This window comes from Tinamus guttatus, unplaced genomic scaffold (assembly GCF_059628265.1).
Source record: "Tinamus guttatus ecotype Peru unplaced genomic scaffold, ASM5962826v1 Tinamus_guttatus_pri_ptg000314l, whole genome shotgun sequence".
NCBI classification, from domain to species: Eukaryota; Metazoa; Chordata; class Aves; order Tinamiformes; family Tinamidae; genus Tinamus; species Tinamus guttatus.
In genome coordinates this window covers 11,859,945-11,873,515 of record NW_028288848.1, presented here as the reverse complement: position 1 = coordinate 11,873,515, position 13,571 = coordinate 11,859,945, and the positions used below count along the sequence as shown (strand labels likewise).

At 44.1% G+C, this 13,571-nt stretch overlaps 1 protein-coding gene across 1 annotated transcript; it reads right to left on the bottom strand.

The window, feature by feature from the left end:
- Window positions 1–149: 149 nt before the first annotated feature.
- LOC148593993 (cytochrome P450 2H1-like) lies at window positions 150–12,728 on the bottom strand. The gene is made up of 6 exons (XM_088528858.1): window positions 12,596–12,728; window positions 4,289–4,401; window positions 2,257–2,419; window positions 1,165–1,314; window positions 365–525; window positions 150–206 (listed from the first exon to the last, which is right to left on the bottom strand). Exons 1-6 carry the CDS (start codon window positions 12,726–12,728, stop codon window positions 150–152), a joined length of 777 nt encoding a protein of 258 aa, XP_088384984.1.
- Window positions 12,729–13,571: the final 843 nt, after the last annotated feature.

Sequence of the window (13,571 nt, the reverse complement as noted above, 5' to 3'; positions counted from 1 at the left end):
AGAGATCAGATAAGCCATTTTAGAATGGCAGATTTTAATATTGTAGGTCTTCAATATTGAACTGGAATATGGTAGGTCTTTAATATTCAACTAGAATTTATTGCCCTTTACAAACTTAATGGCGTCACTGTATGCAACGAAACATTTTACTACATTTTCGTTACTTTTACAATGATATCCTCCCTTGGACATACAATGGCAGGTCCCTAAGGAAAAAGAAGACTGAGAAATTGTTTGCTTAACTGCTTTTTTGGCCTTCAGAAATCTTCTCCTACTTTAGGACAAACAATTCAAATGAAAACCTAATAACATAAATATTCACTAATAAGATAAATTTATTAACAAAAGGAAACTTTGCACTTACTATTGAATACATAGACTCCTGCAGCCTGACATTTTCCTCTATCAAGTCAATTAAAGTTAGAAATTTTTTGTCCTCATAATCAAACCGATCCCCAAAGATGATGGAGCAGATGATGTTGGCAACAGCATGGATGAGGTATTTGGTAGGATCGAAGGGCCGCTCTGTAACAAAATCAGCATCTTGCATTAGTTATTTTCATCCAGCGTTCCCTCCCCTGATACTACTGGGGAGCTTTGCATCTATTGTATGATGTACATCTCTCTCGTTTACAGGATACTCATTAGAGATGGCCCTGAGTATCCCACCAAATCCAGTGGTTGTGGAAGTGGTGTTCCAGCATCCTTTTAGGTTTGTCTGTTTTTTCCTTTACAGAATAAGCATATGTGAAGGCTGGTTGCAGAAAGGAACGCTGTGGTTCTTGCCAGGACAGTGACACTCTCAGAGGAGATCCTTAGAAGAAATAGTTTTGACTTATATGCTCCCAGAAAAGGCTTTTATGGGGTGAATCCAAAGGGGTTACCCTATGCCCTAGATAACAGCCTGTAGTAGTCCCCATTCCCAACATCACATCCCTAAGACTTGGGAAGTATTGTCTAGTATTCAGAAGACTGGGCCCAAAATCAAAAAGCTGGAAATTAGTTATCTTGTCACCAGCTTCTTCAAGACCCCTCGGACTAGGGAGCAAAATCAGCAGCCGTGTGCCCACTTCTTGTGTCATGCATTTGGTGAAGCAGCTCCACACTCTTCACACTCTTTGCCGCTGCTAAGCTGTCCTAGGAGCCACAAAGTTCACATCTTACCGCGTGTGTTCTTGAGCCTCTCCACCAGAAAATGAGCTTCCTCCTGGATCCGCTGCTCAATGCTTTTCTTCCCCATCCCAAAATCACGCAGGGTGGTGAGGGTAAATCGTCGGAGTTGTTTCCAGCCCTCCCCATTGCTGGTCAGAACGCCTAACAGAGGAAGGAAAAGCAGAGATGCTGTGAGGAGACAGACTTTTTTCCTCTGTTAAGAGTTATACAGTGAATACCTGACATGCAAAAACACCTTGTTGTGGACTTTTACTGCAATTGCTATATGCCCCAAAACCTACTTCTCTGCACTTCTGAAGATGGCAGATCTGTTCATTTGGATTGCCACAAGCTCAGTAAAACACCAAGACAAAGGGAAGGAGGAGCATGAAGTAGTGTGTGAAAAGGGGACAGGGGATGATGTTCCTTATTATTGGATGCCACCAGGATTTCTCTAAGAGTGCTGCTGAAATAATCATTACAGGAAAGGGCTTCTTGTTTATTGTAGAAGGTGACTGCATCTACTGATGCAACTGTGAGGTTGCTTGGAAATCCTGACAATTCTGCTTTCCCTTGTTTTCTAGCCTTCTGTCTCCTTCATACACTGGAATAGCTGTTTACTTGGATAAATACCATACTGGGAACTGCTATGCTGAATGAACCCATGGCATCGCTTTTACTGGCCTTGGCCTAGGCCTGTGTTTAACTTCTCTTTATTGTGCTTTGGAATTTGACTTTTGCTCTTTCCTTAGCAGTCTTCTATTGCTAATGTTTCCAGAGATGGGAAAAGTTTACCAACATGCTTCATAAACAATATTTTTGCCTAGAAATTGCAGACTGCTGAATAAACAAGGCACTCAGTGAAGCCAGCATATCACCTTAAACAGCTTATGTGTGTTTGTACATGTGTATGTGTCATTCCAATTAACTCAAGGATCCAAGTAGAGAATTTGGCTCTTTGTCTTTCATTTTGCCTTTTTTTTTTTTTTTAATACCTGACAATAATAAACGAAATCCCCTCACTGCCTCTTTCACTTCCTTCTCAGCCCTTTCCTGGAGCATTGAAAGCATCAGCTCTGCACGCTAAGATTACCAGGAACGTACCTGGGCCTTTGAAGAATTTCTCAAACAGTGGTAGAATGCCTCTGCCACTGAAATCATCTGCCTGATCAATCAGAGCTTCTTTCACAGCATCATAACCATAAAGTACCACAACCTCTTTTGGGCCCAAATGTATTTTGAAGACAGAACCATACTTTTGGCTGAGCTGTAGGAAAGAACACAAAGAAAATCACACTAGAACAGTGTCTTCACAGCACCTTCGGGACAGTTTGGAATCCTTGCTACAAGTGGATAACAACAGTTTACACAGGCTCAAAAAGCAGTTAGTTAGACATGGTCACAGAGGTCCATGGAGGGTTTTCAAACAGAAATGCACCACGTTTATTTTGAAAAGTTTCTGGGCCGCAAATCTCTGGGCACTGGAAGAGTATACCAGGGAATAATCTCTGACTCCTTGTGCTGGTTACGTATGCTATCCTGGGCATCTGCGTTGGGCTTGCAGTTGAGAAAAGAACATGGACTTTTGGTGTGACCTGAAACACGTTTTCTCATGTTAAGTCTTTAAGAGCAAGCTAGATAAAGTCCTATTTCTTATCATAGAAAAACTGAATAATGTAGTGCTCTAAAATAAAGCAGGATGCCTAAGAAATGCTTGTGATTATCAACATTCACAAGCACTGAGGTAGAAAGGAGCTCTTATATGTGTGTTTGATGGTGTACACAGTGATGTGAGCCACCTTTTTGGCCCAAAGAAGTGAATGCTCTGAAGCAGTTTTGTAAGTCCTAACACTTCATAAAAGTGTTCTGTTTTTGCTGGTGGTGGTGGTGGTCTTTTTTATTAAAAAAAAAAAAACACTCTGGATGTATATGTGGATGCTACCCCACCATGACAGACACAATGTTCTCTTATGCTCCGGTCCCTAAAACTGCTTATCTATGTCCAAACTGGAGGCATGTAGTCATTGAACTGCAAAAACTGGGATTATGCTTTTCTCAGATGAATCTCAGTCACTGTTAAGGGTGCATGATAAAAGAATTGGAATACATTTAGGCTCAGGCATATTTAATCTACAAGAGTTTCCTTTTAACAGTGCCTAACATGCAAAATTCTGAGCTCTCCACAGACTCTATTTTTGGAGGAACGATGCTTCTGGTATAGAGTTGCCATGTGGAGACAGATAAATGGAGACTGAACTATAGGGGTTGAAGTATATTGCTGCCAGTGGTTCTGAAAAGCCTTCTACTACATGACCTATTGGCAGGTGCAGCTGTGTTACCACTTGGCCTTCCCCCTCTCTAAGAATTCATACTTGACAAAATGCTACAGTGCCACCATGTTCCACATACTGGTAAAACTTGCAGACTTGCTGAGCCTGTAGCTCAAGCCTCGAGCTTCTCAGCTGGTCTGAATTCCTGGGAATACTGGGATTTGTCCGTGAGGATTTTTTCACCCCATGGAGAGGACCTCAGTTCAGAGTGTCTGGAAGTCCAGAGACCTTTCTCTTCCATTCATTATCCTCTCCATGTACTCATGTTGTAGCTGCTCCTACAGAACTCCCAACACACAGGTTTGTGTTTGACAAATGTGTGCCATTAGCTGGGAGAAGAAACGGATAGCACACTTCACCTCCAGAATTTTCTGCTTCACACTCTACTTCTCGTCTTAGGAGATCTTGTCTGTCTATGTCTATCTGCTAGGAAGGAGAGGCAGCAAAATGGAGTGGAGGTCATTCCCAAAGCAGGGCTAGGCAATGTTGCCAGAGTCATGTGGAGCTGGGCACAAGAAGAGTACCATGAACTGCATCAGTACTTTGGCTGCAAAACCATTTCAGTACTGTCATGAGATCAGCAGAGCACTCATCCTTATCATTATTATAATATATAACATACAGATTACAGATGCACACATTTTTGAGAAAGTTCCTTTTTCAGTGCTTCTGACATTCAGTTAATGCAGCTTTGACATTGTCTGTTGCATTGAGCTGAAAGCTCACCTGCACTGGAATTCATTTTAAATGCAATAGAGGCAAAATGCAATAGAGGCAACATAAGAAGAAAAGAGACAATCCCTTACCTTCTCCAGGCTTTGAGACACCTTTCGTGGATTCAAATGGAACACGCTTCCAATTAAGGGGAGTGCTAAAGGGCCAGGAGGCTGCTTCCCTGGTTTAGATTTACCTTTCCATGCTGAAAAGAGAAGGCATGAGAAACAAGTCATCAAGAAAATAGTGGTCATTCCTAGGGGCTCCATGGTGGGGCAAATAAAAGATGTCAAGTTTCAGAAGAAACTGAGACTGGACCTGCAAAGCCAGTTATATATATATGTTTTAGCACTGAAACACATGGGAAAATGAGCCAATGACACCTCTCTGTTTCTGATGAGATAGGAGGTTACTTATTAACCTGCACAAGATAAAAAATGAACCAATTGGAAATGAAGTAATTGTTGACATGGACGATTTGTGTGTGAGTGACTGTGTGTGTGTTCCTGGCTTGTGTTCCTTTGTGTAACACAGAACATAAGAAATCAGCTTCTAATTCTGGGTAGAGAGCCAAGATGCACTATGGACCAGAAAAAAAAAATAGAGAGCCTATTGAAGTGTATATACCTATACAGCAAATTCTTGCTGTTTGTCCTCACTCGCAGAATAACCACCACCAGTCACTAACCACAGTGGAGGAAGGGAGGAATTGTGGCAGAAGAAAGGACACAAGCCTTTCCACACTCTGTCTTGGCTTGTAATTCAACTGCTCTGTGGCTCTTTCCCTCAGAGCCATGGGGTCTCTGGCCTTTTCTCCTTCCCCTGAGACACACCAAAATGAGACCTCAGAAATGAGTAAAGAGTGAGGTGGATTGAGTACAGGCTGGATGGTAGAGCTCTGAGGGTCGTGGTAAATGGGGCCGAGTCTAGTTGGAGGCCTATAGCCAGTGGTGTCTCTCAGGGATGAGTACTGGGCCCGGTACTGCTCAACTTGTTCATCAATGACTTGGACAAGGGGACAGGGTGCGCTCTGAGCAAGTTTGCGGATAATACCAAACCGGGTGGAGTGGCCGACACTCCCGAGGACTGTACTGCCATTCAGAGGGACCCAGACAGGTTGGAGAGTTGAGTGGAGAGGAACCTCATGAGGTTCAACAAGGAGAAGTTCAGGGTCCTGCATCTGAGGAGGAATAACTCCAGGCACCAGTACAGATTAGGGGTCGATCTGCTGGAAAGCAGCTCCGTGGAGAAGGATCTGGGAGTCCTAGTTGGCAACAAGTTAACCATGAGTCAGCAATGTGCCCTCATTGCCAAGAAGGCCAATGGGATCCTGGCCTGCATCAGGAGGAGTGTTGCCAGCAGGTCGAGGGAGGGGATCCTCCCCCTCTACTCAGCTCTGGTGATGCCGCATCTGGAGTATTGGGTGGTTCTGGGTTCCCCAGTACAAGAGGGACATGGAGCTTCTAGAGAGGGTCCAGTGTAGCACGACAAAGATGATTAAAGGACTGGAGCATCTATTGCATGAGGAAAGACTGAGTGAGCTGGGCCTGTTTAGTCTAGAGAAGAGAAAACTGAGAGGGGATGTGATCAATATGTACAAGTACCTGAGGGGAGAATATAGGGAAGATGGGACCAAACTTTTCTTAGTGGTGGCCACCGACAGGACAAAGGGTAATGGGTGCAAGTTTAAATACAGGAGGTTTCATCTACATGTGAGAAAGAACTTCTTTCCTGTGAGGGTTACAGAGCCCTGGAACAGGATGCCCAGAGAGGTGTCGTGGATTCTCCTTCTCTGGAGATCTTCAAAACCCACCTGGATGCCACTCTGTGCCATCTGCTCTCAGTGTCCCTGCTTCTGCAGGCGCATTGGACCATATGATCTCTGAGGTCCCTTCCAGCCCTAGCCATTCCGTGAATTTGTGATTCTGTGAAAAGCACAGACCATACAGGCTTCCATTCAAACCATTCCCACAACATGGCACAGCCTGCCTAGCCCATGGGCAGCACACTGTTCTGTGTAGTGCAAGTCTGGTGGGTCTGCTCCTCAGGACTCTTCACTATGCAAAGATGTGCCAGGAGGAGAGGGGAAATGGCAGGGCTGCTTCCACCTCTCCCACTCACTGGAAACAGGACACGGAAGAGGGAGGAATGAGAGACAGGCCCACATTTACGCAGCATCCTTAAGACAACCCATTCTTAGACAACCGTTATCACATGAGGAGGATCCCATCCAAGCTACCACATGATTCGGCTCTTTTCTTCCATCCAGACCATCCCATTATGGCTTTTGAGATACATAGTAAAAAAAGATACAAAGTCTTAGATGTTATGAAACTGGAAGGGAATGATAAAATTTAGAGGATAGAAATATAAAATACATAACGTAGAGAACATTTGTATGTCCCTCAGGTCATGGCAATGAGCTGTGAAAGGCACACTACACTCTTTCTGTGTAGAAATCTTTCCTAATATCTATCCTGAACAAAGCCTGGTGCAACATGAAATCGTTTCTACTTGTCCTATTGGTGCTTATTTTGGAGAAAAGATTGACCATTCTTCACTATAACCTCCTTTCAGGTAGTTGTAGAGAGCCATGTCGGGCTGGTTTGAAGAAGGTGATTCTGATTCTCTGTGCATCTCTCCTAGTCCTAAAGAAGTTCTTTACCAAACAACAGCCTTGCTGTTGTTTCTAATACAATGCCATTGGTTTGCCTACTGTACACTGAAGGTACCCATGTGTTTAAAAGCTAGATGTGAGTAGGCGAGTGAAAATGCGAACAGCCTTCCAGACCATGTCTGGAGGCATGGTGGCATTGGGTTGGCAATTTTTCCCCCTTCACTTTTGCGGATAAAGTGACTTGCAGTGCCTGACTGGCAATGCCAAGGGTAAACAGCTGCTGTGAATACTAATCCATTGGAAAAACAGGGCTTTGCTCACAGCTTAAATCCAAGGTCCAGGCATTCCCTTTTTCGTATCTCATTACCCTCTAAGGAGTTTCAAAGCGGTGTGCAGTAAAGCCAGAACTGTTCGGAGGACTCTGTGAGTTTCACTGGGAAGAAATGTTAATTCAAAAGGTTTTGGGTCACCTCTGATGACAGAAAGACAAGAATCAGACCTCAGGCTTTTCTGAGTAGGAAAGACCTATCCTGAGGCAGTTCATGCTCACAAGAAGCACCTGAAAGATTCTGATTTCTCCCAGCATGGCATGAAAGCAGATGCTGGAGCATTACAAAATGCACCTTCCTCTGGCTGCCTCAGCTATTTTCTGTTCAAATTATCAGGGCTGGTCTCCACTGTGTGGAAACACTGGACCAGCTTTTTAATTCTAGCCCTCCTTCTGGATATGTCTCCTGAAAGCTCTTGTTCTGCTGGCTCCAACTGATCTTGTGTATGAACTTGCTCCTGGAATGCTGTTTATATGGAGCCTTTGTATTTATATGTAGCCTTTAAAACACATTACATACATTTCTTAGCGTTGGAGCATACGGTTCTTACATCTGATACTGATCCCTGGGGGACACTACTGGCCACAGGCCTCTAACTAGACTTGGCCCCATTTATCACGACCCTCTGAGCTCTGCCATCCAGTCACTTCTCAATCCACCTCACTGCCCACTCATCTAACCCACACTTCCTGAGTTTCCCTATGAGGATATTATGGGAGGCAGTGTTGAAAGCCTAGCTGAAATCAAGGCAGGGAACAATGTGTTATCATTATGCAGATTGGCCTGTGGAAATCTTGTCTGCTCTGCTGTGAGCAACGATTCAGCTCTTAAAGAATTCTTTCTTTCAGAAACAACTCTCCTTCCTCTCTTGTAGAAAATGACTGTGTCGAGCCCCGTCTTAATCCTGTCTTAATTCTGATAGCCATTGGACAGCGGATCTGCCGAGACTAGCACGTAATATGGTTCAGTCACTGCAGCACCATTAAGCAACTTCTGTAACATGTGCATTTGTAACACGCTGCCCTGCTAGCACTAGAGATAAGATATGATTGTGTTGTTGTTTTTCAGATGATAGCAGTGCAAAAGTCTTGGTTAAACATTTGTGAACAAACTCATTTTACCCAAAAGACAACTCATTTAAATAAAAATCAAGCCAATGAAATATCTTCTGTTCATCAGAGATTTCAAATAAATCGCAGATTGCCATGACCTTGTTTAGACGCCAGGAGGGCATGGAAGTTCAGTAGGTTTTGCTCATAGCCTCTCACTGTGTAACCTGCACCGGGACTCTACCAACTGTTAATCGTTCTGCAGCTGCTGTTGCCCACGACCTTTGAGTATAGGCAAGTTCCTTAACTTTAGACTCTGTTCAGAATCAAATGAGAGTAGGTCCTTCCCCAAGTCAGGCAGAAGAAAGTCGGGAAATTGGAATGCAAGTTTCAAAGTAGAAAGAGGCACAAAGTTGAAGGCTGCCAAATTGCAAAGGAGATGGAGATGGCTGAGCACGAACTCCTGAGGTTGCTACTTCCTCCTGCCTACCGCACTTCAGCTGCGTGGGCAGCTGAGCTATTAGGAAAAAATTCTACACCAAAAGAGTAGCCAAGCATTGGAACAGGTTGCCCAGGGAAGTGATGGATTCATCATCCCTGGCTGGTGGTGTTCAGGAAATGTGTAAGAGAGGCACTTAGGGACATGATTTAAGAGGTGTGGTGTTGAGGGGCCTACAGCTGGACTCAAGAATCTTGAAAGTCTTTCCCAACCATAATGATTCTATGATTCTATGAAGCACTTGTTGAACCACCACAGTGCACAACGGGGCATCTGGAAGGCCCATGTCCTGGGCGATGAAGTGAAAGGGAAGATTCAGCAATGACCAGGTAACAAAAACATTGCATCTACTTGGTGATATCAAGTAGCTACCGTTATGAGAAAAGTAAATGAAATTATGCATTTAAATCATAAAAAGTAACTAATGGTAACACCAACTGATTTCACATATGTTTTCAGGACACTTTGTCATATTTTCAGTCCTGCCAGAAACAGAAGCACAAAGTAGCAGTATGGTTTGGCTAAAGAAGAAAACTATGGAAACATGATAATCCGAAGAAGATATCTCACATCCTGGCACAGCCAGCAATGGCCTTTTCTTGCAGGACGATGGTCATTCTTCACCATGGTGACACCATCTACCCACTGACTAGGTAGAAAGTGAGACTAGGGTCATTTCCTTAATATCACACAGGAAAACACTAGTATGTTATGATGCAAATATTTGTGGGAGAATATGCTATTGATTTTTTGTCTCATCACCCTAGTACACGTTTGCACAGAGAGATTTAGATATCTTCTTACCATCTTGGAGGCCTCAGTTTTGGGACAGAAAGTGTTTTAGAGATTAAAAGTATTCTAACTTCATGTTGATAGGTAGTTGTATCTGTCTGACAGTAAGGCTTTTCTAAACAAGCCAAAATACATTAGGTGCGGTAAAAGTGTTCATTGCATTTCCCAACTCTATATCTAAGTAAGTGAGGAAATGCAAATTACCTTGAGAAAGAGGAGTGAGACAGCAAGTCAATGAGCAGTGCACAGAGCACAGGATAGGATGGAGGGCACTGCTGGTAAGGGGTGTTTCTCTGAAGAAGTGTCGAGTTGGTAATTGGGCAGTGGAGGCTGCAGGTACAAGCCTGGAGACTGAGCAGCACCAGTGGTTGCCTTCATGAAAGATCTCCAGGTATTGCTGTGCTAAGGCCACAGGAAGAAGGAAAGTTTGCAAGGTCGAGCAGGCATTTCGGAGAGCTTATTTTCTGCTCACCATGGTGGAGGTCAGTTATGAAAACTCTGTCTGGGACAGCTGAACTGATACAGCCTGATCTTTCATGACCGGCATCAAGACCTCCATGAAGTGACAAGCAGATAAGGGTAGCAGACGAACAGTGCTAATGTTTAATAGTGATTGATTTAAAGGCCACACGGGCCATTCTCTTCTGTGGCAGTTGTCTTAATGCAGGGCTTCATTCTTTTGCCTCATCCCATAGCCAAACCATGTCACAAGCTTTTCCATTCTTCTCCACTACAGACTTACTGCGTGAGTAAACAAGGCCCAGGTAAAGACTCCTCTGCTTTCTGCCTCCTGTGTGGAAGGTGGTTCAGTCCATCCTCGAAGCCGTTGTCCTCTGCTGCACATGCACCCCCCTAGCAATGCCAGTGCCTAATGCATTCTCTGTCATAAAAATGAGAGACGTCCAACATCATTTGGCTTAAATGGAGTTGGAGTAGAGGAAGAGGATGAGGTCAGCTGTGATTTTTTTTCTCACTTGATAGATGTCTAAAAATATCACATTTCAAAAAAAAAGAAAAAGAATGTCAATTAAAAAGAACCTCAAGAGTTGGTTATTCCCCCCACCTTCCCCCTGTATGACTTTCAAAGAAGGAGTCCTTCACTGAAATAAATCTCCCAGTAGTGCTAAGGCAAAATATATACACAGATTCATTTGCAGCACAGTACATCAAGTTCTGTGAGTGTTCAATAGCGGAGATGATACTGCCACCACAGAGAAGGGAGCACTAAAAATGAAGCTAAACGGACACTTCGCACAGCCTATGTGGTGTTCCCCAACAACTTGGCAGGAAGGACATTTGATTTTTGAATGCCAATGGCTGGGTTAAACGTTTGCTAATGAACTCAATCTAGGCATCAGCTGATAGATTCCACATTCACTTCGGAAGAGGGCAGCAGCTCTGCTCCTGAGAGCATGCTAGGGACTGGGGGATGCAGAGGGGAAGGCTACAGGGACAGGCACCCCTAGGTGACCCATCAGGGTGTACTTCCTCATTCCCTATGCCCAGCCCACAGCAGCCACGCTTGCACACGAAAGGTTTATGAACGTCAGAGAGGGCTGATGCATTTTCCTAACTGCCATGGCAGGTGAATGACATTGCACACTGAAGTACAAACACCTGAACTACAGATTGAACTGCCATGCCCTGAACTCCCTTGGCCACAAACAGGGGTTGAAAAGTAGCAAGGGTAAGAGGGCAACTGCCTAATGATCAAGAGCAATTGAAAGGGAAGAACAAACTTAAATGAATTAATGCAAAGAATCAAAAGACGTAACTACAGCTCTCTGTCTAATGCATGTAACCATGGTATACAATTTTAAAAAGGATTTTAAGCTACTTGGCTAAGAGATAATTTTTAAAAAATAAATTTTATATTGCTACACATATGGAAATTTCTCATCCATTGGCTTCACAGATATTCAGCCTTCATTTAATTTTACACTTGGCCCATCACTGTGTAAGCAATAAATTGATAAATTGGTTCCTGCTGCACTTGCTTCAGAAATTGCTCAAAGAAGAATCAGAAGAGAAATACAATTTCTCTTCTTTATACACTTCTCTACTCACCTCTATCATTTTTTTACTTGACATCTAATGACAAAAAGACATCCAATGACAGTTCTTGTTAATATACAAAATACTCTTCCGAAAAAACACCCCCCCAAGCAAAGGTTTCTGCTGCAGTGGCTGAGGTGCTGCAGACTTGCTCCTTTCTCAGGTGCTCTGCAAGTAAGAGGGAAGATTCTTTATTCTCTCCAAAAGCCTTCTTTGATCAAGGAATTGCACTGTGTTGTACAGTCTAATTAGCCACATGTGTAATTACATTATGATGCAGCATCACGCGGACCATATTTGATAACATCTGTGCCCGGCAAAGCTGTCAAAGTTGCATTGTTAGTGCATTAGTAGCCATTTAGTGCCAAATAATTCTTCATATTCTGTTCATCCTTAGAATTGGAGAGGGATTTGGGAGTCCTGGTTGACAAGAAGTTCACCAGGAGTCAGCAATGTGCCCTCATTGCCAAGAAGGCCAATGGGATCCTGGCCTGCATCAGGAGGAGTGTCACCAGTGGATCAAGGGAGGCGATCCTGTCTCTCTACTCAGCTCTGGTGATGCCGCACCTGGAGTATTGAGTGCAGTTCTGGGCTACCCAGCACAAAAGGGACATGGAGCTTCTAGAGAGGGTCCAGTGTAGAGCAACAAAGATGATTAAAGGACTGAAGTGTCTATCTTATGACGGAAGACTAAGCAAGCTGGGCCTGTTTAGCCTAGAGAAGAGAAGACTGAAAGGGGATCTGATGTGTAAGTACCTTAGTGGAGAATGTAAAGAGGATGGGGCCAAACCCTTCCTGATGGAAGTTCCATCTCCATGTGAGGAAGAACTCCTTTCCTGTGAGGGTGACAGAGCCCTGCAACAGGCTGCCCAGAGAGGTTGTGGAGTCTCCTTCTCTGGAGATCTTCAAAACTCGCCTGGACGTCACCCTGTGCCACATGCTCTAGGTGTCCCTGCTTGTGCAGGAGGCTTGGACTAGATAATCTCTAGAGGTCCCTTCCAACCTTAACCATCCTGTCATTAGGCCCTTAATGTCATAGATTTGCCAATTAACCTTACCAAGAAATACGTCATTGAAAATTTTTACTGCAGTTGCCCGCAAAATCCCACACTTCACTTCATCTTCATCCAGGGCTGGAGGGATGAAGAAAGCCATGTCATTTCCCTCAAACTCTGTCTTTTGACTCTTCATCGGCAAACAGAGGGACTGTTGCAAGAAGCCAGGAGCTTAGGTCCAACACTCTCACCTCCCAGCACTGTCTGAAAGGCTTTGGCATAGATGAAGCCTTGGTCTAGGCCAGCTTTGGCTGCTGGCTGTTCTGGTACTTCTCTCCACCTATGTCCATCCACACGTTGCAGGATGGGTTTAATTCACCTAAAGACGAGGCTGAGAGGAGAGGGCAGACAGAAGAGTAAATCTTCACCACCAAGTAGCTCCTTTTTGTTATCTTTTTTTTTTCTTTCATTTTGATTTCCAGCTTTCCACTAGCAATATTTTTGAGGGAAGGTGGAGAACACAAATAAATCTTATCTCTTCTCACCGTGGTTTCTATAATCACTTTTTTTTTATTCCCAAAGGCCATAAACTCACATGTGAACCCTGAATGCTTTTCAAAGTGAATGTAGAGTCCAGCAGAAGAGGAGCCCTCGCGGCACAGTCGCTGAGGTAGTTTCTGTAGGTTGTTGGGTTTCCACCTAACACAGACACATTTTTCTGGCTGGAGAAGAAAAACAGCCTATTGACAAGCTGGCAACTGGCACTGCAGTAAAGAAACTTTGGCAGGACCTTTTACATTAACTGATATTGTGTTGTTAGGAGAAATGAGCAACTCCTGCTGCTTGGCTAACCTGTTAATAATTCCTGATCAGGTCAGATGATCGCGGACACGGGATGTACCTTTACTGCTTGATGCCACCAATGGCTGTGCAAGGTCACCTGAGTTTCTGGAGTGCTGTGAGATCCCGGTGCTCTCCCCTGGCTGGTGCTGTCTCCATTTGGGTTTCCTCAAGCTGCCAGGGAGGGGTTGGCAGAAGC